General features: G+C 43.1%; 1 protein-coding gene across 4 annotated transcripts; it reads right to left on the bottom strand.

Annotated features, from left to right (window-relative positions):
* Window positions 1-1,041: 1,041 nt before the first annotated feature.
* Window positions 1,042-20,812, bottom strand: LOC119152603 (protein mono-ADP-ribosyltransferase PARP14-like). Of its 4 annotated transcripts, none has more exons than XM_037398116.1 (19): window positions 20,607-20,812; window positions 20,421-20,527; window positions 20,295-20,328; window positions 19,381-19,455; window positions 18,439-18,636; window positions 17,147-17,434; window positions 15,091-15,351; window positions 11,942-14,190; window positions 10,353-10,586; window positions 9,856-10,077; window positions 8,563-8,653; window positions 7,483-7,632; window positions 6,901-6,963; window positions 5,731-5,898; window positions 4,671-4,904; window positions 3,978-4,571; window positions 2,700-2,845; window positions 1,994-2,168; window positions 1,042-1,795 (listed from the first exon to the last, which is right to left on the bottom strand). In XM_037398116.1, the coding sequence occupies exons 1-19, from the start codon at window positions 20,791-20,793 to the stop codon at window positions 1,506-1,508; spliced, it is 5,766 nt and encodes a 1,921-aa protein (XP_037254013.1). In that variant the 5' UTR covers window positions 20,794-20,812; the 3' UTR covers window positions 1,042-1,505. The 4 variants fall into 4 exon arrangements, with proteins under 4 accessions (XP_037254013.1, XP_037254016.1, XP_037254015.1 ...); XM_037398119.1 differs by having other exon boundaries at window positions 4,671-4,877; XM_037398118.1 differs by having other exon boundaries at window positions 15,091-15,327.
* Between the last annotated feature and the right edge of the window lie 280 nt (window positions 20,813-21,092).

The following is a 21,092-nucleotide window of genomic DNA, read 5'->3' as shown; positions in this document are numbered from 1 at the left end:
AGGCAGGTACATGCAGCCCAGGCAGGTACATGCAGCCCAGGCAGGTACAGGCGGCCCAGGTGGGTACAGGCGGCCAGGGCAGGTACAGGCAGCCTGCCTGCTGCAGTGCAGCACCCCATGCCTCCCGCCACACTGATGGGCTGCTCACCATGCACATTTGGTACAGGGATTATGTTTATTCATTTCAAAAGGAAAACAATACTTCAGGCTCCCATGCCTGTATCTTGAGTTCAAGCACTAGAAACTCAACAGTCGGCACTTTGCAGCAGTTAGAAAACGGACGTAATCGAAAGCAGTAACGCCCAAAGTGAGCATTCCAGGACTACGGCAGCGGGAGCCACGGGATGGGGTGTGCACGTTCACTTTGTTTCATACCACATTTCCTAGAAAACATGCCCCTCGGCAATGTTTGCCCTGCGATGATTACTGATAACATGGACACATCAACTCATGGTGAAACATTAAAGTAAAAGCAACCTAACAAAGTAAAGCAAATACTGGATACTTTTCTCTTAATCATCCAACCAGGCCAGTCAAAGCCGTTGCCTTCAGAGGAGCCAAGGGTTTTTAGAATTTAGAGGTGCTGCATGACTGCTTTTTCACTGGAAGATCTTACAGTATCTAAGGCTGAGAGGGGCATTTTGGTTTTTTTTAATTCTGTCAACACAGATGATGTTGCTTTGCTTCCCCACTCCCAGCCGGGAACTCTGAACTTCAGCTTGTTAATGATCACCCCTTTGAGATAACCTATTCATGTAAGCTGTAACAACCACTCCGCGCTTTTCTCTGCTCTGTTCATTTCCCCTTCAGATCACAGGAAGGTTGCTGGAGCTGGCGTATGACAACACCTTCCCAAAATTTACTTTCCTGTCTGAGGCTATAGATAAGGCAACTTCTATAACCTTCTGTAGAACCTTTGATTAACCTCCTAGGGAGGATTACTGTAATTAAACCCAAGCAAATCTATATTTGAGATGTCAAGTTCCTTGAAGTTCACCGGTTGAAAACAAATGTTTGGAGAGGTTTAGACAACACAAACCATTAACTATGATCGCTTCATTTATTGAAAACCACTGTATTGTAATTCACGATGCAGACTGTCATTTACAGCGTGTAAGAAGCCATCAGAAATGCAACATCGAGCGATCAGTGGCTGAAAGAAGATCCCTTTCAATCACCCACCAGCACTCCCTACTGTCTCCCACAACAAGGATGGCCGTAAGGCTGCACAGAAAGGCTAACGCAGTATAAAGGCTTGATAGACTTAATGTAAGAGCAGTTTTCAGTACAATATTGAGCTCAAGTGTTAAAAATGCTCAGCTATTCTGAGTGTAAACAAGCAGCCTATTTCAGTGCTATCAAAATTTGCCAGAAGTTGCTTAAATGTAAACAAGCTCCAAGAAATATTACAACTATTTGTTGTTTTCACTGTGCATTTTGTTTTAAGTTTTTCTGTCCCACACAAAGATTGAAAGACATATCAATCTTGGCTGCAATCAAAATGTTTATCTAGTGAAAGTGATAAGGTATTCTGGGTAAGCTTGAATGTCATTAAATATGATAAACATGGAGGGATGCTTCATATTATCAGTTGAACTATCAAACAGATCTATAGAGCTACTACTGCTTTTTGCTGCTGGAGTAATTGATCCTCTTGTCCCCTGAGAATATTCTCCAACAAGGACTCGAGCTAAGTACATGTACTTCTTCCCATTCGCATCTGGTTTAGAATAGGTGTCGCTGGCAGAATAGTTGGCGTTAACAGCAAAGTATGTTCCATTCCCAAAGTTTGCAGCTGTAATCAGAAAACCAAACATTTGTGAGCATTTCATTAGCAGCAATCACTTATCTGCCACCTTCAGAGCCTGTAAATCACTTGACAATTTAGCTTTTTATTTGCAACAGGGAGATACAGCCAAATAATTCTGCATACAAGGCAGGACTATATAGATGACATGGCTAGTCATTCAAATTGTTTTGAAATTCACATTACCGTGCATTCCAGCATAGCTCCGGTTAAATCCATAGTTGTTAATTAAGGTCAATGACTCCTTACTTGTCCCATGAAATAGAAGCCTCTCATTATTTTTGTTGCCGTTTTTGTTATCCATTTCACGCTTCTTTATTTGGTAGGTCTTCCAAAAAAATGGATTCTGCACCCTTTCAATCTGCCAAGTTTGAAAATAAGACAGAAAGGCAAATATTTTTCATGACAGCAGCCTACTTTCTATCAACAATTCAATCTGCTTCCGAGATTCTCCTCCTAGCTCCAATACATGTATACTAGATTATAAAATGTTAGCCAAATCACTCCAGACTGGCATAACAGACCAACAGAAGAACCTGCCTGACAGAAACACTCCATAAGAAACAATATAGGAGAATTTTACAGGTTGCTGGGGCATAGATGACACACCTACCTGCAAGCATGTGGCTTAAGTGACCAAATGCTGTGCTCTACTATAGCAAAAAGATTTTAAGAAAGAACACTCTCCCTTGGTGCTGAAGAAGCAGACGCTTAAGAGTTGTTCCAAATACCTTAACTTCAACATTACACTGATGATGATTCAAGTTAGTGACAGCAACAGACTTGTCCAGGTTCAGAAATCCCAGTGGAATTTATTTTTCCATTGTTACTGGTACTCTTCACTCACTTGCGGTCAAATAATTTATGCTTAGAAGTGATGATATCCTTTTACCTTTTCAATTTTTAATGACTGACAGGTACTCAGAAACTTTTCCTGCACATCTCTGTATTCTCTTGTCTCTGGTTTTAATTCCACTATTTTGAGTCGCTGGTTTTGCATATCATCCCACGTTGCCGGGAGCACTGTTGACTCTTGATCTGCACAAGAAACAATCGTATTTACCCAAATCCTCTGCTTAAAATGAAGGCATGCCCTGCCACAAACCCTTCCAAAAGCCCATACATCCAGCTTATCACTAGTGCCTACTGGTTTTTGTGTGTTCCACAGGTCTTTTACTAGAGGATTAGGGCATTGCAGTTTCTCGTTTGCCTCTGCACTGGCTATTAGTGTGCCTGAGTTGGTAGATCCTAGACAAATCTGCTCTTCACAGCTGAACAGGGATCCTTTGCAACATCTTTTACCAGTAGCCTCCCCTGCAAATCAAGTTTTCAAGGACAAGGAGCAAATGCACATTTACTGAGTAGTTAATTCTCATCATCTAGGAGACTAGGAGCAAAGCATCTGAACAAGGAAGGTTTTAAATAAAAAAGTTCAGGAATATACTATCTATCTGAAAAGCAGAAGTCTTCCCTTTCTTCCTTTCTCTCTTTTCACGTGAGCCCTAGTATCTAGCTGTATTGTTGAATAGTAACACTGGCTGATGTGTATGCTATAGACATCCAGCACTATAGCCCCCCTCCATTAGAAGTGACATTTTCTGGTAAAAGAACAAAAAATAAAAACCTAAAAATATGTGCAGGAGTCATTACTAAGGCACCGGTAGCTGCACAGTTACTTAAACCCACCCTCTTTCAAGCATTAAGTGGACAAAAAAGTTGTTCCCATTAAGATATGAAATGTGGCCCTATAAAACTGAGTCATAGCAGAACAAATTAAAATAATACACTGGGAAAAGTCCTGTACAGATGAGTAAGAAAAAAGCAGCTACTTACATTGCAAAGGGCCAGAAGTAATTGGAAGAGGGTACATCTCAAGAACAGAAATGAGCTGAGATCTAGAACAACAACTGCTACTAACATCTAATTGTTGCTGGTAAGCCTGTTAAGAACCTCAGAATGCATTACCTACATCTCAAAAATATTTGAACAACTGCAGGATTCTTTTATTTTCATTTCCCAATTCAGTTCCTTTCTACATTCTCCAGAAATGGACCTACACAAAGCTCCTAACAATGTTTTGCATATTCTTACGATTTCTTACTCTTACGAGGCTGGATGCAACCTGGTTTTAACATGGGGAATGCCAGTCTGTCAGGATGCTTTTACTTACCTTCAGATTTATCAACACGTATAACGGGTATACGCTTCCCTTGGTCATCCACAGCATATCTAGCTTCTACATTCACTGTGTATTTTTTCTCATCAATAACAACTGGAACATCTTTCCGCTTTCTTATGAAAGCATTTTCCAAGTGCATATTTGTGAGACTATTGAAGGGCACATAGGAATCCTTTTCAAAATATTTCCACTCAATTAAGTTTTGTAAAAGTTCTGCCCTGAGCTCTTCCTGTTTAGCAGCTTTTACGCCATGGATCATTTCTTGGATAGCTGAATAAGCAATCCATACATCTTTCTCAAGACCTGAAATTTTAATAGAGGTACCATCCAAATGAAGAGCAATTTTTAGTTTCTTTTGTAGGGTACGCAGTTTCTCACTCTCTGCTTCACCAAAATGAACGATAGACTCATTTACGATTTCTGTTTGAAATTGCTCCTTTAAAATCGCACTCCTCAACCACTTTTCAGCTTCTTCCACTTTCTTTTTGTTTTCACCGCAGATCTGCACAACAGCCAGGTCAACCCTCTTTTCCAAAACTGCTTTGGTTTCTTCCTTTGGAGAACATTTGTCAGAGCTCCAGAATGCTACATTGAAACACACAAATGTTGTAATTAATATTAACAATTATCAGCTGGTCCTAAACACGTTGATCTAGAACCCATATTTAAGTAACATCTACTTACACTTTAACTTGGTTAGCAATGATTTGGCTCCTGTTTTAGCAGGACTTAGTCTTTTCTGCATGCTTCTATGGAACACATTCAGCAGATGTGGCTGAAAGATGACAACTTTAATGGTTTTCACAGAAGGAGCAGAGTTATTTCTTGCAAAATCAGTTACTGCGTCTATCATGTTGTCAGCTACTACAGCTGGATCACGGCCTGCCTCACCTGAAACAAGGTATATAACCATTTTGTCTTTAAAAAGCATTAATGACTGTTAGAAATGGTTAAAGTGTCTTTAATAGAACAGTTATGAACATACCCACAATCAGCTGGATCATAAATAGGTCAGAAACAACTTCAGGCTAGCAATTAGGAAAGGTTTCTATTTATCAGGAAAAGGATGTTTGAGACCACCTTTCCAGCAAGGGAAAAATGGAATATTTTTTTTTTGACATGGCAACTGATCAGGTTATGGTGTAGGTGATACGACTTGGTTACTTAATATGCCAGTGGCCAACTCTTCACTCAAAAAGCGAGTCTAGTTTTATTCATGCAAGAGGTCCCTGCATGCATGGAGATCAGTTCTGGATTCTCTGACTACAGATTTCTACTGAACTAACTGAAAATAACAATAGAAGAAAATGGGACAATCTGGCATTTTTGGCAAGTTCACATTCCATCCGTATCAACCCTACTTGTGTGGCTGCTAGCCGGAGCAGCATCATCTACTGATTTCAGCAATGGACAGGTAGCTCCTTGGACATTCTCCAATGAGCTGCCTGCACATACTAGGCTGCTGTGACAAATATTTACAGTCCTTCAGCAAGTACAGACATACCTTTCGTTCCCTGTTATCAAGGAAGCGTCAGCTCTAGAACACTCGTACTCTACATACGAGCTGACTGCAAGGAGCAAAGCTTTCTAGGTCTTCATAAGCTTCTAATAGCAGTTTTCAAGTCTGCGGTTTCTGAATATATTTTCATCAAATAACCCCTCCAGATAAATTAAACTCATCACTTGTGCCCTGAGATCAGCAGAATCACGTGACCTGAGCCCCTTTTGAAAGGGAGACACAGACCTGTTCCAATTGCTGGGAAGGTGACAGAGGTATACTGCTGTAATTCACACTCCTGAAGCACTTTGGAGACTAGCGCCTTGATATCATCTTGGGCAACAACATGGATTATTTTTTTGCATGGCAGACTTCCTGCTTGGGTGGTGATACAGCTCTTGTTAGATTGTGAGGCTGAAACATAAGTAGGAGAATGTAATCAATCAAAAATTATCCACAATACAGATATGTACTAATCCTCATTAAGAGATAATAAATGATGACAGATATGCCCCAGGATACGCTTCAAGTGTCCTACAAATTGTACCAGCCCCCCTCTCTGTTTTCACTTTCAAGGCACAAAGATTTGTTTTATATCTGTCAAATAGTTGCTTCATTTGTCAAATTTTGTGTGTGCTTTTATTTGTCAAGTTTGCTCTGCGGACTTGGAGAACTTAATGCAGACTAGTACTACACTCTGTTTTCATAAACACACAAGCATGCCACCTAGCCTGAATTACTCTCTTGGTCTGTGCAACAGAAGTTTAACTTATCTCCTCCACATAATTCTTTTCCTTTGAGTGGTCTTACAAGCTGAGCTCTACACCAACATCTTTCCTACTTCCCTTATTTTGTGGGGTTTTAAACTACACATGTGTCCATCCTTACTCCCTGTCTATTATATTTTCTGTTCACTAGCTGAATTTGGTCTACAATTAAATGCCTCTTCTAAGGCAGGAACCCAACTTCACTAGTTTTCCCTCTCGGTCACACAGAGGATGCGGTAGTGGGTTCTTAGTTAAGCCAACAGCAAACATTTTCTCACTCTGGAATGACAAAATGAGTTGCAGGTAGTAGACAGTTGCTTCCAGTGAGGTACGGCTTCTCTATCGAGATTTCTGCCAACATTAACCCTTGCTCACGGCTGTGTTTGATGTAGACTCAATTAGGTTTTAGCATGCAAAGCTTTATTGGAATAAGAGGATCCAATATCAAATAGATTTAGTTCTTTATATATGCTTAGAAGCTCTGTTCTTGAAGATTTTTCTTCTCCTTTCCACATTAACTGATTAAAAACTAGCTGACATAACAGTGCATAATACAGATGGATGTACAGTAGGTACTGAGAGTATTCCAACAGATTCTCTGCCATGCACGAACACCTTCAGAAAGGAGGTCAGAAATGTTGTACCATACCTAGTTGAGCACATTCATCTTCAACTGCTTTTCCAGCACCATTCAGAATGGCTTTAGAGACACCTTAAATGAGAAGAGGCAGACCTGTTACTACTGTTACTACTATTAGTGCCATTAAAGTCCCATCTGAGGCAGAATTGTGTACCACATAATATCTAAAATATCTCAGTCCTGATAACAGTAAAGGTTATCATTGCAAAGCTCTGTTGCCTGAATTTTAGGCTTATGCTTTTCAATTCACAGTGATGTCTAATGTACCTAAGAAGCTTCACCAAGGTCAAAACCTCATTGAGGTTTGTCTTCTCCTTTAGTCCAAGAAGTGTTCTATTAAAAGATTCTGTGAAAAAGATTATTTTTCCCTTTCTGTAAGAGTCTTAAAACAGGCCACCCTGGAACATAGATTAACAAGAAAAGGAAAGTTTCAGACACTTCCTAATTGAACCTTTGTACCCTAAGAAGCAAAACTGAGACTAGACCATGAAACAAAAGGGTTTGAAACATTGAAAAAAATACTTCCTGCTCTCTTTATCCAGCCCTTCCAACCACACATACTGTTTTCACACGTAATACTGACTAAAATACCTGTTTTGAGGCTGAAGGTTTGGTTTGTTATGTTTACAATGACATCTCCCTCTTCCTTGGTAATATCGCCTTCTGCCACCCGGAACACGATGGAGCCAATCGTCATTTCATATACATTCTGTGCTGGGGTTGAAGAGGTACCAAAGAAAGCTGCAGGAAAGAAATACAGACCCTGAGCAGGAGACAATGAGGTAAGAGATAAGGACCTTGCTCATGGGTACAAAGCTTACAGAGACCACAGTTTGACTTCAGACTCAGCCTGTGAAGAGGGCTGCCTGCCACGTTAACTGAAAATCATTCCTTCTCACAGGAGTCTCTTATCAAACTTCACCTGTTCCCATCGTTGCTATTCATGCTGAGATGGCAGAAAAATCTTTATTTGCTGCACACCTGGTATACAGACACTACTATGTGACCTTTTACTGTATAAGCCTTTTTGAAACTCCAAGGTAAGAGAGCAGTAAACTTTCCAAGTCTCATTGCCTTGCTCCTCTATCTCCCAGCATTTTTAGGCAGGTTCTCTACTGCGTGACAGGAACTTTTTACCTATGCATTATTTGTAAAAACTTGATTAAGTATTCCACACATCACTTAAGATAACAGCAAAGATGTTTCACTTTGGTTTTTGTTACTCATCCCAACATGTACAAGACTTAAGAGTATTCCAAAGAGGTCACTTTAAGACATATAACCAGGAACCCACCTGCCTTCCCAGGAAACGGGGAGACATTGACCTGTTCGTGACCTAATCAAGTACTGCAGCAATAAAAGAAAAAGCCTTACTTGTGCTCTTGGCACATGGTAGCTTCTGCTGTTCTGATTTGTAGGGGCACCATCCCGATAACGAATCACAGATATATTTTTTGCTTAGCATTTCCAGCACTGCTTCAGACATGACAGACACTCAGCCAGAAAATACTATATACTGCCTCTACAGCAGCCACTGACTGCTACACGGACCTTGGGAATGACATGCTCAGCAAACAAATATCTAAACTTGTATCATGAATGCAATCCATGGAATATTTAAAAGAATACAAAAATCCACTAGGCACACAACTGCTATGAAAAAAAGTTCACCTGTGCCTTGGCTAGCTTTATTTGGAGAAGTCTTCTGCACTTCAACATCTACAGCATTTCCACACCTGTTCTCAAGTTCAGCTGCAAATTCCTAGAGAAGAAAGTTACAGTCAACCCCTGTAGAAGTCTTTAGATTACACCAGGGGTCCTCAAACTATGGCCCATGGGCTGGATACGGCCCCCCAGGGTCCTCAATCTGAACCCCAGACCCCCCCTGCTGCCCCCCCAGCCCCCGCCGGGGGTTGGGGGGGAAACCAAGCAGCCGCAGATGACTGCCTGCCACTTCATCTGCGCGCCGGCCCCCTGGTTAAAAAGTTTGAGGACCCCTGGATTACACAGTAGAAATAAAGGTCTGACAATTTAAAAAAGGAAAAAAAAAAATCAGAAAGAGCTCAATGCAAATTACTTCATATCCTCTGCATAGTGCTGATGGCAAGTCTGGGCATACTTGTTCTCAGAGAGCAAGGTTATTCAGAATGAGCAACAGCCAGAATTAAGTCAAAGCCCTAGTTATAATTGCAGAGGGATACAGTAACAGAGGCATCTTTACATTGAGGGGCTAGTTTACTCTCGAACCCAAGTCTTCCAGCTGATGCCACCTTTATCTATGCACAATAGCTCAGACCTTGGCATCGTAACTTCCAAGTTTGGCTTTTCAAACCGTATTAGCTGTTGCACAAAACAGAAGTCAACAGATGCAGAAACACTTATTTGGACATTAATTCACAGTGTGACTGCTCTCTTTTGAAAGATTCATGTGTGAAGTAACTTGAGCATGGATACAGAAAAATCTGTGCTATCGTGACACTGAAGAAAGGAGGATGCAGAATACTGATATGCTTCTACTGGAGAAGTCTACCAGCACAGCAATCCTAGCATAATTATTCTTCCTAAACAGACACTAGCACTCTATTGAAAGCACTCCTTTTTCCAAGAGTGAAGGCATCTATGCAGGAGCTGCAGTGAATTTATCTGTAGGCAAGACCTATATAACTGAAGAATTAGGTGAGTTCATAAGAGAAAGAGTAATTGCAATTTCATCTGTATTATTGCCAGGGAACAGAAAAGGACAGGAAGGGAGCAGGGCTGTCCAGGACAGGCTGGAGACCACAAGGGGTAGAACCAAAAAGAGAACTTTCAGTACAGACAAGGGAGACTACCAGCAAACTACTTCTTTAGTATAGGAACAAGCACTCCATGGATTCCTTGGAGATCACCAGATAGCCAAGTACCATGACATAGACCCAAATAAACCAGCATATAATAGAGACAGAAAAAACCACGGTAACTCACCTGAATATTAGCTGTGTCTTTTGGATGCAATAGAAAGTGAACTTCCTCGAGAGAATTTACTCCATTTTTACTACTGAATTCAAACACTTTGTCAAACAGTAATTTAGCAACAACAGACCTTGGGAATCCTAAATTCCCTGTCCCAATTGCTGGGAAAGTAATTGACTTCAAAGATAGTTCCTCAGCAATCTCCAGGCATTTTATGATGATGTCGCCCAAGACCTGTAAAGCACAATTATTTTTTTCAGTTACTGAAAGTAATTTTATTTCCAGCATGTGCAACATAGCACTTTCCTTTTTAGCTATCTCTTGGTATTAAGATACAATAATCGCATACATCACAAGGAATGTATTAGTCAAGAAAGGTTCAGCCACACAGTTAAAAAGGAACAGGCCAAACTCTCATCTCTTATGACACTGTCCCCCATTGCAAGGGGAAAGTGGCATTAAACCCACTATAAAGCTCAATCAAATTAGGAAAATAAAAACCCTTGTACCTTTGAAGATGTGCGTCTCTGGGACCATGCAGGTACGACAGCATGAAGCACAACACTGCAACTCAGATCATAACCTTCTGTTTTCAACACAGAGCCTTCCTCAGGTGTTTTTGCTAGGCCTTCCTCTTCCAAGCCCATCTGAAGCATCGGTCCTGCCTTGCTTAGCAAAGCTTTAGCAAGCGGCCCTTTATCAAGCTGGAGATCTCTGGCAACACTGATGACAACAATGTCTGTCTGAAACACACGCAAGCAAGAACTCTAGCTTTTAAGTATCAAATTTAAATTTTGCACTGGTTAATCAGATACAGCCTGCCTGCTGATTTACAAAGTAAATATTTTGGGACAGTCACCTGAAAGCAAACCAGAAGTTATTCTCAATTCTATTATCCAGAGCCTGCCCAAAGCAACACAAAAGCCGAGTTAACAGCAAAGCTCAATTCAACCCAACAGGAGAAAGTTAAATTCTGTGTTCCTGGTCTATTTGTTCTACCTCCATTTGAAAAACATTTATGCAAGTCCACTCTTCAAGAGAAGCCTGCAGAGCAAAAATCTCTGTTCACTGAGGTAAGCAGGACCTCCCATGCATGATTGGTCTTGAGAAAAGGGAAAAGCTGAAGACAAACAAGACTGGAGGAAAGCTAAGGTGAAAAAAAGTGAGAAAAGCAGTAACTTACAAGGGAGAGAAGTACAAAGGGCTATTAACATTGTGTCAAGCACTATATTGAGCTCCTCAGGAAAGAATATACACTTTAACGTCTACTCTGCCCTGGCCAACTAGAGAAGCCACACGCACAAGCTGTGGGAGGCATCCACTCCTCAAAGGATTTGCTGGCCACTACAGAAAAGGTTCTGAAAGGAGTTGCTTCCACTATCAGTGATCCCAGTAAGGTAGCTATCAGCCAGCTAATGACAACTCAATACCAAAGGCAAATGGAAATCAGCGAGTGAAGTTCGTTCTCCACAGGAAATGCAATAGGAACCGAACGTTCCGTACCAGTGTTCACCACAACATAATGAATAACAGCTCCCCAGATCAACAGCCTACAGATGGAGGGAGAACCAGGCTGCCTGTGGGCCCAGGGCTCAGATGTGCATGTCTGTGTTGCCTTGGGACACAGTGGACCTGGAAGCAGCCCAGCCACTCTCACACAGCAGCGTACTCACATTAACCAACACCGAGCACCCTCTTTTGCTTTTGCGCTAGTACCACACTCTTGTACTCAGGATTTCTAGGAAGGTCAATGCTGCATGCAGCCAGTTCCTGCCCAGCAAGGTAGGGTTGGGGGATTTGGAGCCCAGAAAATTCCTGCTGACCCTAGTTGTTTCTGCTTAAACTGTAATGCACCGTGTACCACGGGGGATCTGTGTGCCTGTCAGTACATAACAAAATGCAATGCTGCACAGCCATCTGTACCTACCATGTAAGATAGTCACCTAATAGCAAATATTATCCGCAGTGATAGCCAATTTCAGTAACTTATCAAACACCTCACATTTGGTTTTGTTTTTTAAAGAAACAAATGCAAAACCAAAAACCAACCAAAAACCCCCACTTGACATTTTAAAAACAAGTAATTTAAAACACTTACTGTAGCATCTTCAATGCTTCCTTTTCTCAGCATGATGTTGAGGCCCTCCTCAGTTGTTACCAATGGGAAGTTCTTGCTATTTTGAGAAATTTTCCTTTTCCTAGGCTGATGAACTATACTGTCCTGATGCAGTGACTTGTAGGAAGAGTAATTTGAAAACACTTCTCTCAGTGCCTTGCTGAATGCCCGAATGTTATCCTGTGCAACATCCACAAGATGAATCTCCTTCAAGCTGCTGTCCCCCATGGATTCTTCCAAGGTCTCCTTGACGGAGGATACAATCGAATACGTACACAGCTCCCGTGGGAAGCCAAAAATCCCTCCACTTATAGCAGGGAGAGCTATGGAGCGATGATTGTATGTTTCAGCCAGTTGCAGACTTTTCTTCACTGTCTTTCTTAACAAGAACACACACTTCTCTGCTTCATCCTTCCTCCACCTGGGACCAACAGCATGAATGATGTTCTTGCAGGGGAGTTTCCCAGGGCCCGTGATAACCGCACACCCAGGCTGCAAACTCCCGTTCTTCTTCACCAGCTCGTCACACTCCTGTTGCAGTTCTGGACCAGCCGCTTTTAACAGTGCCTCAGCAAGGCCACCGATGTGTTTTAAGTCCTCATTAGATGCATTTACCACAACATCAACAGGATAAGTGCACAAGTCAGCTTTATAAACAGCTATTACAATTCCACCTATGGTCAATTGAGTATAGGACTTGCCTGTATTACTATTTTCTTGCTGTTCTTCCAGTTGTTCTGACTGCTCTTCCAGCCTGATTAGACACTTAAATTCTTGTTTCACACTGGCAGCAAAAAAGGGTTCTCGCTCTTTGAAATATGACTCGGCTCCTGGCTCTCTAATTACCACACGATTAAAATGCAGGCCAGACAGAATTTCCTCAACTAAGGTGACTCCCTTCAGCACTTCTCTTCTCGGCCCACTCAAGGATATAACTCTATGTTTTTTCTGTGTGCTAAAGTCAACTTTCACACCTTTATTCTGTAAGTCACCCCAAACACTGGTCTTCTCTGTCTCAAAAAACATTATGACCACCGTGGGCTTTCCACCAATGACCTTTTGTACTTGCGTGTTTTCATCTACAAAGTTATGAAGTTCTTCAAAGGCTTTTGCTACAGCTTGAGAACAACCAGCAATAATGACCTGACTCTCTACCTGAGTGACTATTATAGCTTCATTAGAGCAATTTCTCTTGGTAAGCATCCTCCATTCCTTCTTCTGGAGGACTGATTCATCCTCTAAAGTAATGCTTTTGTAGTCCAGTTCCTTCTTTATTTCTTCTTCTGCTTTTAGGAGATCTTCAGGAGCACTCCCTTTCAAGATGACACCTTCTGTGTCAAGCTCATAAAAGGCACTGATTTGTTTTGACATAAACAGGCTCTGTGACAGGGTTTCATTATCAATTTGCTCTAAAAACTGGAAAATATGGGGGTGGATATTGACTGTTTTCTTTGCCATTTTGCGTATATTATCTAATATTTCCCCTTTTACTTTATAGACTTCCTCAGGCACTCCACGTAGGTTAATTACCTTCTGCAAATGATCAGGAGTCATCCGCAGGGCTGGGAACTCCTTATGAATTTTTTCTTCAAGACCAGTACTCTGTAAAATTGCAAACTCCCCTGCACTCATTACCACTATTTCTTCAGTTCTTTGCTTTTCTCTTTCAATTTCTTTGGTGGCCTTTTCTATTAGAAACTTCAGTTCTTGTTCAACATTATTCACAACTTCTTTTTCACCTACTAAAACAAGTAAATCCTTCGAAATATATGGCATTATCAGAACTTCATCGTGGGTAAAGCTGTTTCTAATGGCTTCCCACACCTCTGAACTTACTTGACATTCTATTGCTTTGTACTTCGATATGCTATGTGAAAATGCGGTGCAAACATTTTCATTCCATGTCTTGATCAATCGAGATGCTAATCTCTTCTGCTCAGACAAAGTAGCTGAAGGATGCAAAGTAACTTTTGGGTCTGCACAGTGGGGTTCAGGCCACGTTAGCACACAATTACACTTTGCCATTTCACAACTTATTGCCTCAATTATCTTATTATTTCTCTGCAAGTAACACCAGATATACGGATCCAGAGACACCATAATTGGATCTGGATTCTTTATTTGTGGCCCTTCCTTTCCATATAAAGCTGTTCCCAGTGAGATGTAGTAAGGATAGACAGAGATTGGTGTTTTGTTGAGTAAATGCTGCTTTGCCAAGATATTGGTTACATCTAAAACAAACAAACAAAACCCCAAACAATTAATGCTAGCACTTAAAACCAAAGATTTGCTTTTTTAAATCTTTAGTTTCTACATAGTAACATCTATTATGTCTAAGGAGAGGTTCACATGCATTTTCCCCCCTTCCTAGGTAGAAATAATTCCAAATTATTGAAGAGTTACTGGTTTTAAATGCCAAAAACTAAGTTAGAGAGAGACAGTTAAGAGTCAGCACTGTCCACATCCAGGAACAGGTATGCACAGCATTGTCTCTGCCCCCACTTCTGTTGTATGCTGTACTTGAAGTGCCCAGCTCAGCAGTTATTTGGGCTATTACTCAGCAATATCAAATCACAGCTCCTCTGCTTCCCCCAAAAATACCATCTATTTTCTTCAACTTCCTTTCAGCCCTTCCCTTCACTGTAATGCCTCCAGCATCTTGCCGTCCTCCACCTTGCACAGATGCTCAAGTTTCTGTCACTGGCTGGACAAGGCACAGCACCTGCTCTCTGGCCAAAAAGCTGTCCAAGGAATTGTCCTCAGATGAGCCAGACAGCACACACTGCCATGGGGCAGCTGGTGCTGAAGTGGGGGGGTGGGGGTGGGGAAAAAAAAAAGTCTCCCGTGCTATGTGGGGCTGTGCTTTCTCTATTGAACTCAAACTGTAAATTGAACTTTGTAAGGAGCAAGGCCTGGGTGAAGTAAACTGTGCATGAAAAGGAAAAAATTCTACGCTTCATGTCCAGCCAGTCCAACACTTAAGCTTGCACTCCAGTTAGCAGAGACCCGATGACAAAGCACCAGATCTGCTGCTATATTAGGGCAAAGTAGGCATTTCTCTAGAAAATCCACATTTTGATCTTTAAGTGAAAGGATCTCAAAGAATTAAAGGCTTTGAATTTCTGCATTACCTTTATGGTCACTGAATGTAATGATAGCTGCATCTTCATCAGGCAGCTGCTGAACATCCACCACTTGTGCACCTCCATTCTTCTTATTTTCAAAGTAGATGGTTATATAGTCACTGGGTGTGTTAGGTGGTATATTTTCAGCCCTAATGCTTTTTGTTAGCTCAAGGCACCGTGCAGTAATATTTTGTTGCTTTGCTCTGTGGTTTTCATTAAGCATTTTTGCAAATTCCCCTACAGCTAGAAAGAGAAGGGAGAAGAAAACAAAAACCCACAAGATCAAACTAGTAGCTCACTTTTCTACTGTGATGTTAGCAGAGTATTGCTGTGCATGTTGACTAAAGCACTGAATTACAAACCATCTGTCAACTCAGAGGTGCCCACAAAGATACTTCCTTCCACATATTCAGCATCTGTCACCTAGTATTCACCACGTGGCTGATCGCAATTGTTGACTACACCCACCATAGCCAGAATTTTTCACTAGTTTTCCTACCGAGTAGCACTGGGTCTCTTTAACCCCAAAGGAAAACAAGATCAGGTTAATTTTCGTGCTATGGCTTTATACACAACTAGACATGATTCAACAGTTCAAATTTTGATCCTTTCAGTTTTATGATAAACACAGTCTATTTTCAGCTATTTCCCCCCTTGTTATCATCACAGGGAAAGATAATCAAGTTATTTTTATGTTTGTCAGGCAAACACACCATTAAGTTTTTAAAGAATCTACTTACTTCCTAAAGGCTACAACAAAAATTTGGGACCGGACCACGATATGAGGCACAAACAATTTCTATAGCAGAGAACTAAAAATGTTTTTAGTTTAGTTATACCACAGACTAAACCCTTCACAACTTTAAGATTTCTGAGCAACTTAATTCTTACATGTTACTAGTAATACAGTTATTCCCACAAAGCTGATTCAAAGCAGCACATAACTTGTTTTCACCGTGTTCTACCTTCTAATGAAATATACAATTTTTCCACACAGAAGGCAGAATTCTCTTTTCTTTCCTATCCCACCTCCTCACCTAGAATCAAGTACACATAAAATCACCTTGTCCTTAAAAGAACTCAAAGAATCCTGGAGCCAGTTCACCGCTGTCAGTTTAATTGAGTTCTCCTGGTAACGCAGTGCTGTTATTTCTACACCACCAGCTATGGCACTGGCTTACACTGTTTCTGAATCTGGTCTTATCACACCACTTACTGTTGCCCATGTCATGGGATGGAATTCATTAATAATATCAACCGTAAGTCAACCAGGAAGTCACCCCAACCTCTCACTGGTGAGAAGTAGGAGCAGACACCTCTCCATCACCTGCAAGATGCTTTTGTCATCAATCGCTACTAAGGCAGAAGAGGAAGTGTATGGTATCGAACACACTAAAAAAATCACAGTGGGCACACAGTAGCTTAACAGCTGCAACATCAGGCAAAGCATATGGTGTTAATTCCACACTTCACAGAGCTGTCACTCTGCATAAGGACAAGTGGACTTGCCTCGGCATCCCAGGGTCCATTCAGCCTAGAATCCTGTTTCCAGCAATGGCCACAGCAGGTATCAGAGAACAGCTGTAAGATGCTGCTGCTTCCCTACTCCTCTACCAGCCTCCACTCTATTACAGCAGATATCCCAACTCTGATGCAGTCCATTTAAAAACCTCAAAAAGCTCTCTTCCACATACTTGTTCAATTTTCCCTCAAATCCATAGAAACGTACTACACATGTAAGATCTTTTGATAAAGGCTCTCCTTGCCATTGATCTGTTCTAAGGCAGGATATATCCTTTTGTTGCTTGTATAGTCACAGGTTTTTTTAGTCCTACCTCTTTTGTTCACTACTGAAATCAGAGCTAGCCCTCTTCTGACCTACCTTTTATCTGTAAGGTTTAGAGGCCAGTGTTTGTCATTAACTTTAGTAGAGTAAATCCTCATTTAAAATGTAGTATTAGATTAAACCTTAAACCTATGACAGAAAGCATTCCTGCTTAGTCTTTCTCACACACAACCAAGCAACTAATAAGAAAGATCCACAACTCTGACTCCTTCTTACCAGTATTCCCAGTAAAAGAAACCACAGCAGCATGTATTTCAGGTATCATTTCTACACTGAAGTCACCATCATCCTCTGACAAGCCACTGATGTTCTCTACCAGCATAATTAACATGCAATCTTTTACTGTCTCCTGCACATTTTCAAGCACAAATACGGTGGAAGGCAGGGATCCTTGGGAGTCCTCCACTTGGCACGGCTCCTGGGGAGTCTCCACTTGCCATGGCTCCACAAACAGATCAATTTTCTTCACTGAGTGATGCTTCCTCTGCAAAACTTCTTGGGCATCTAGTTCCACAGGAGAACAAATGTGAACTTCCCTTCCCATCATAGCAGAGCAACATGTTAAATTACACTCTACTTTAAAAAATCTTGCCAGATGTATTTTCTTGTATCACAGAATAAACAGAAATAAGGCAAAACTACATCAGAAGTTAGAGTAGCTTTTATCCTGACCCTATGATCTAGATGTCCTCAGCCTCCTCAAAGGAAAACAAAAAAAAAAAAATTACTTGTTGAGGTAAGCACTACCTCCTTCAAGTGCAAGGAACTGTTCTCCAGATTAGTAACATCTAATAAATAGCAAACAAAGAAAGGGTTTTCCATCCTGTTTACCCTGAGTATTTAACAATTATTTAAACTACGTAACTATATTTGACTATGTTAAATATTTAACTGTTTTTCCTGAATAAACAGTTTCCTCTTTTTGCATATCTCCTTCGCACTCTAACAAGCAGTGAACGGCACTTAGGGTAAAGGAAAACATTAGAGAACTGCAGATAAATTGAGGCTACTTTAAAATAACTTTCTCCACAGAGGTAAGCATTCACCTCTCTGTCTTACAAATACGTAATATTTACCATCTCTCCTCCTCCCAGTCTCCAAAATCCTGGCAATTGAAATTAATATGAAAGAAAATACAACAACATAATATTTAGCCATGAACTGCAGTTAATATTTTACTACTGTTTATCCAATCTCCTGAACTAGAATTAAAGACTACTTATTCTGCAGCGCTCCTGACATCACTTCTCCTGCATTATTCTCTGTGAGCCTTGATCAAGCATTTGGGAAAGGTCTAGAGAACCACTTCTTTCCCCAGGGGTTATTATGAACATTGTCAGAAACCCACATCTGCATCAGACAGACAGGCTCCTTTTACGTCCTGTCACTCTTTGTGACTAACATGCCACTTCTGCTCAAGCAATGCTCACAGAGAGACCCAGCACCAGCAAAGGCCTATTTTTAAAAGGGAGCCTCAGTAATGTAACACCCATAAGATACAATCATACCTTCCTCATCCTGAAAGCTGATGATCATTTGCTGATCCTTTTTGACATAGGACTCGATGGCCCCCCCACCAGACTTCTTTTTATTTTCAAAGTACATTTCCACAATCTCATCTTCTATTTCCTCCCCAGAAGCAGTGGTTACTACTATGACAGATTTCCTAGGGGTTGCTTTTTTCGCTTCCGATTTCTCACATGATTCTGAAATGAAAGATCACACCATAATGCGTTTGGCAAAAGTTAAGAAAAAACCCAAGCTTATTATCTTCCAAGCTTTCACATTACTTTTGTTCAAATCACAGATAAGATCAGGGAAAAGAACATGCAAATAAACAGTAACTCAGGTGTTGTTTTTTTCCACAACAGCCTTTAAATCAGAAACAAGCTGAGCATATCACTAACGTGAGTTGTTGCATCAATAGACGAAGAGAAAAGTCTTCCATTCACCACCAGGCAAGGGCAGCAGAAATAATGGCTATGAAAGCTTCTTCACACAGCCATGATGAGGAGAACCATCACTCTTCTGCCTGTACAACCCCTCCATTCACATCCAGTCATTGCTGTGGGCCACCACAGGTCTACACACACTGGCTGCCACAGAGCTCAGGTGTACCTGGGGTACACAGCTACTGATGTTCTACCACAGGTCACCCCGGTGGGGTTGGTGGCAGCTGGGACAGCCCTACCCAGAACAAAGGTCAGCATTCACTGCATACCCTCCCTAAGGAATATGCCTTGAGGCAGCCAGTGAAGTGCAGAGTTTCCTAAAGGGACTCATACAAAGAAAAGAATTACTTATTTTAGCCTGAGAGCATGATTTCAACACTACATTAGACAAACACCACAAGCCACCCAGGTGACCGAGGCACTATCGCAGCATAAAGGTCAACAAAAACCAGGGAAGCAAGAACACAGTGGTTTCTGCTTGATAAGTGGCACACCTACCTGTATTCTCCTGCTGAGCCCACACAGAAGCCTCTTTATCCTGGCTGGTGGGAAGAGACACCTGGGGTTCACTAACTAGAGATAAATGACAAGGATTTCACAGTTACTGGGTACTTCAGGAAGAAAAAGGTCACGCTCTTGCAGACCCAAGAGCTAACACAGCTTGAATTTAGTTTTATTTGACACCGACTGAATCACAGACTTCCATACATTCCTTTTGTTAAACCATGTGTTGAAAGTGGTTACAGAAACTCTCTTTAAGCTCAAGAAGCCTCAGGCATCACATTAAAAAACAAACCATCACATAGCCATGCTGTGTGAAGCGCTGCGAGCAGGTCCTCCCACACATTCCCGCACTATCCTCAGGTAAAAGGTAAAAATGCGCCATCGAACAAGAGACCGGTCGCGCCTCTAGTCACCAGGCACCGCTGTGAAAGCGTCCCTCGTGCTGTATCCTGACTCCGCGCATCATCTCCACCTGCCAGTTTAAAACGTGGTGGAGCACAGCTGCATCGGAAAACAAAAGATAACAGTACCGTCTGCCAAACCGCTTTTCTGTGCCCTCGATCTTCGCCTGCCCACCACCCCCAAAGCAGAACGCATGCCATGGCAGCTGGAACACAACCTGCCCCGAACGTTAGCTCGTTCAGTTTTAAGCATGCCTTGGAGTTTACTTGAGGGCTGTGCTTTGTCAACGAGGTTAAACTTTGTGGTTTCAAACAGGAAGTGGAATGCTGGAGAGCGGGGAAAAAAGGGGAAAAGAGTTCACAGCTCAATGGCAGCCTGGACAAGCACTCGAGGAGCAGCCTGCCGCGCCCCCGGCCCCCGCCGCCTCCCCGCGGCCCCTTCCCGGGCTAGCGGCAGCTGCGGGCGGGCCGCCCCCAGCCCCGACCCCGGCCCCCCGCCGCCCCTACCTGGCTCCGCCGCCCCGCCGGCGTGTCCCACCTCCTGGAAGCGGAACAGAGAGGAGAGCGGTGACCCACGGCCGCGGGCAGCCACGGCCCCGCTCGCCCGGCCCTCCCCGCCCAGCGCCGCCTCACCTGCGCCGGGCCGCCGCCCGCGGGCAGCTCGGTGACGAGCAGCGACAGCCGCCCTCTGGGCCCCCAGTCGAGCTCATGGACCCGCCGGTCGAGCACCCGCCGCCGCACTGTCAACACGACAGGCACCGGTGAGGGGAGGGCGCCGGCCACCCACCGCGCCCCCCTCACCGCGCCCCGGCCGCTCACCCTCGGGGTGGGCGAAGCAGACGAGGAGGTGCCCGGGGCCGGCCCGCAGCTCGCACTCGCCGCCGCCCGAGCGCTTCTGGCTCTGGAAGTAGCAGAGCAGCTTCTTCCTCAGGGCGGGCGGCGGCCCGGCGGCGCCCCAGTCGCCGCGCACCAGCAGCGGGAAGGCGCCCGGCCGCTGCCCCGCCATGGCCGCCTCCCCGTCTGCCGCTACCCCGGCGCTTTCGGTTTCATTTCTTCCGCGAGAGCGGCGGCGCTGGCCGGGCCCGCCCCCGGTGCCGCCTCCCCGGGCAGGGCGTGGGGCACGGCGGGCCGGGGCACAGGCAGCGCGGCCCCCACGGCGCCGGTGTTAGAGGCGCGGGTGGGCGCAGCGGGCGAGCGTACCACGGCTGGGCAGCGGGTAACGCTCGCTCGGGCACTGTTACCCTCTCAGATCGAGTCGTGATGCAAAATCAAGTCACCCATTTCCATCATTCTCCACCAGAAGTA

The sequence above is a fragment of the Falco rusticolus genome, chromosome 8, assembly GCF_015220075.1.
Source record: "Falco rusticolus isolate bFalRus1 chromosome 8, bFalRus1.pri, whole genome shotgun sequence".
Classification (NCBI taxonomy): domain Eukaryota; kingdom Metazoa; phylum Chordata; class Aves; order Falconiformes; family Falconidae; genus Falco; species Falco rusticolus.
Note: the sequence above shows the minus strand (reverse complement) of the source record. Positions and strands in the feature narration are given on the sequence as shown.

Excerpts from the sequence above, each read along its gene's own strand:
- LOC119152603 (XM_037398116.1), bottom strand. The coding sequence starts at position 20,793 with ATGGCGGGGCAGCGGCCGGGCGCCTTCCCGCTGCTGGTGCGCGGCGAC. Across the intron at positions 6,964-7,482 it reads AACCTTCAGCCTCAAAACAG|GTGTCTCTAAAGCCATTCTG; the intron begins GTATTTTAGTCA and ends TTCTCATTTAAG. Across the intron at positions 2,169-2,699 it reads AGTCATTAAAAATTGAAAAG|ATTGAAAGGGTGCAGAATCC; the intron begins GTAAAAGGATAT and ends CAAACTTGGCAG.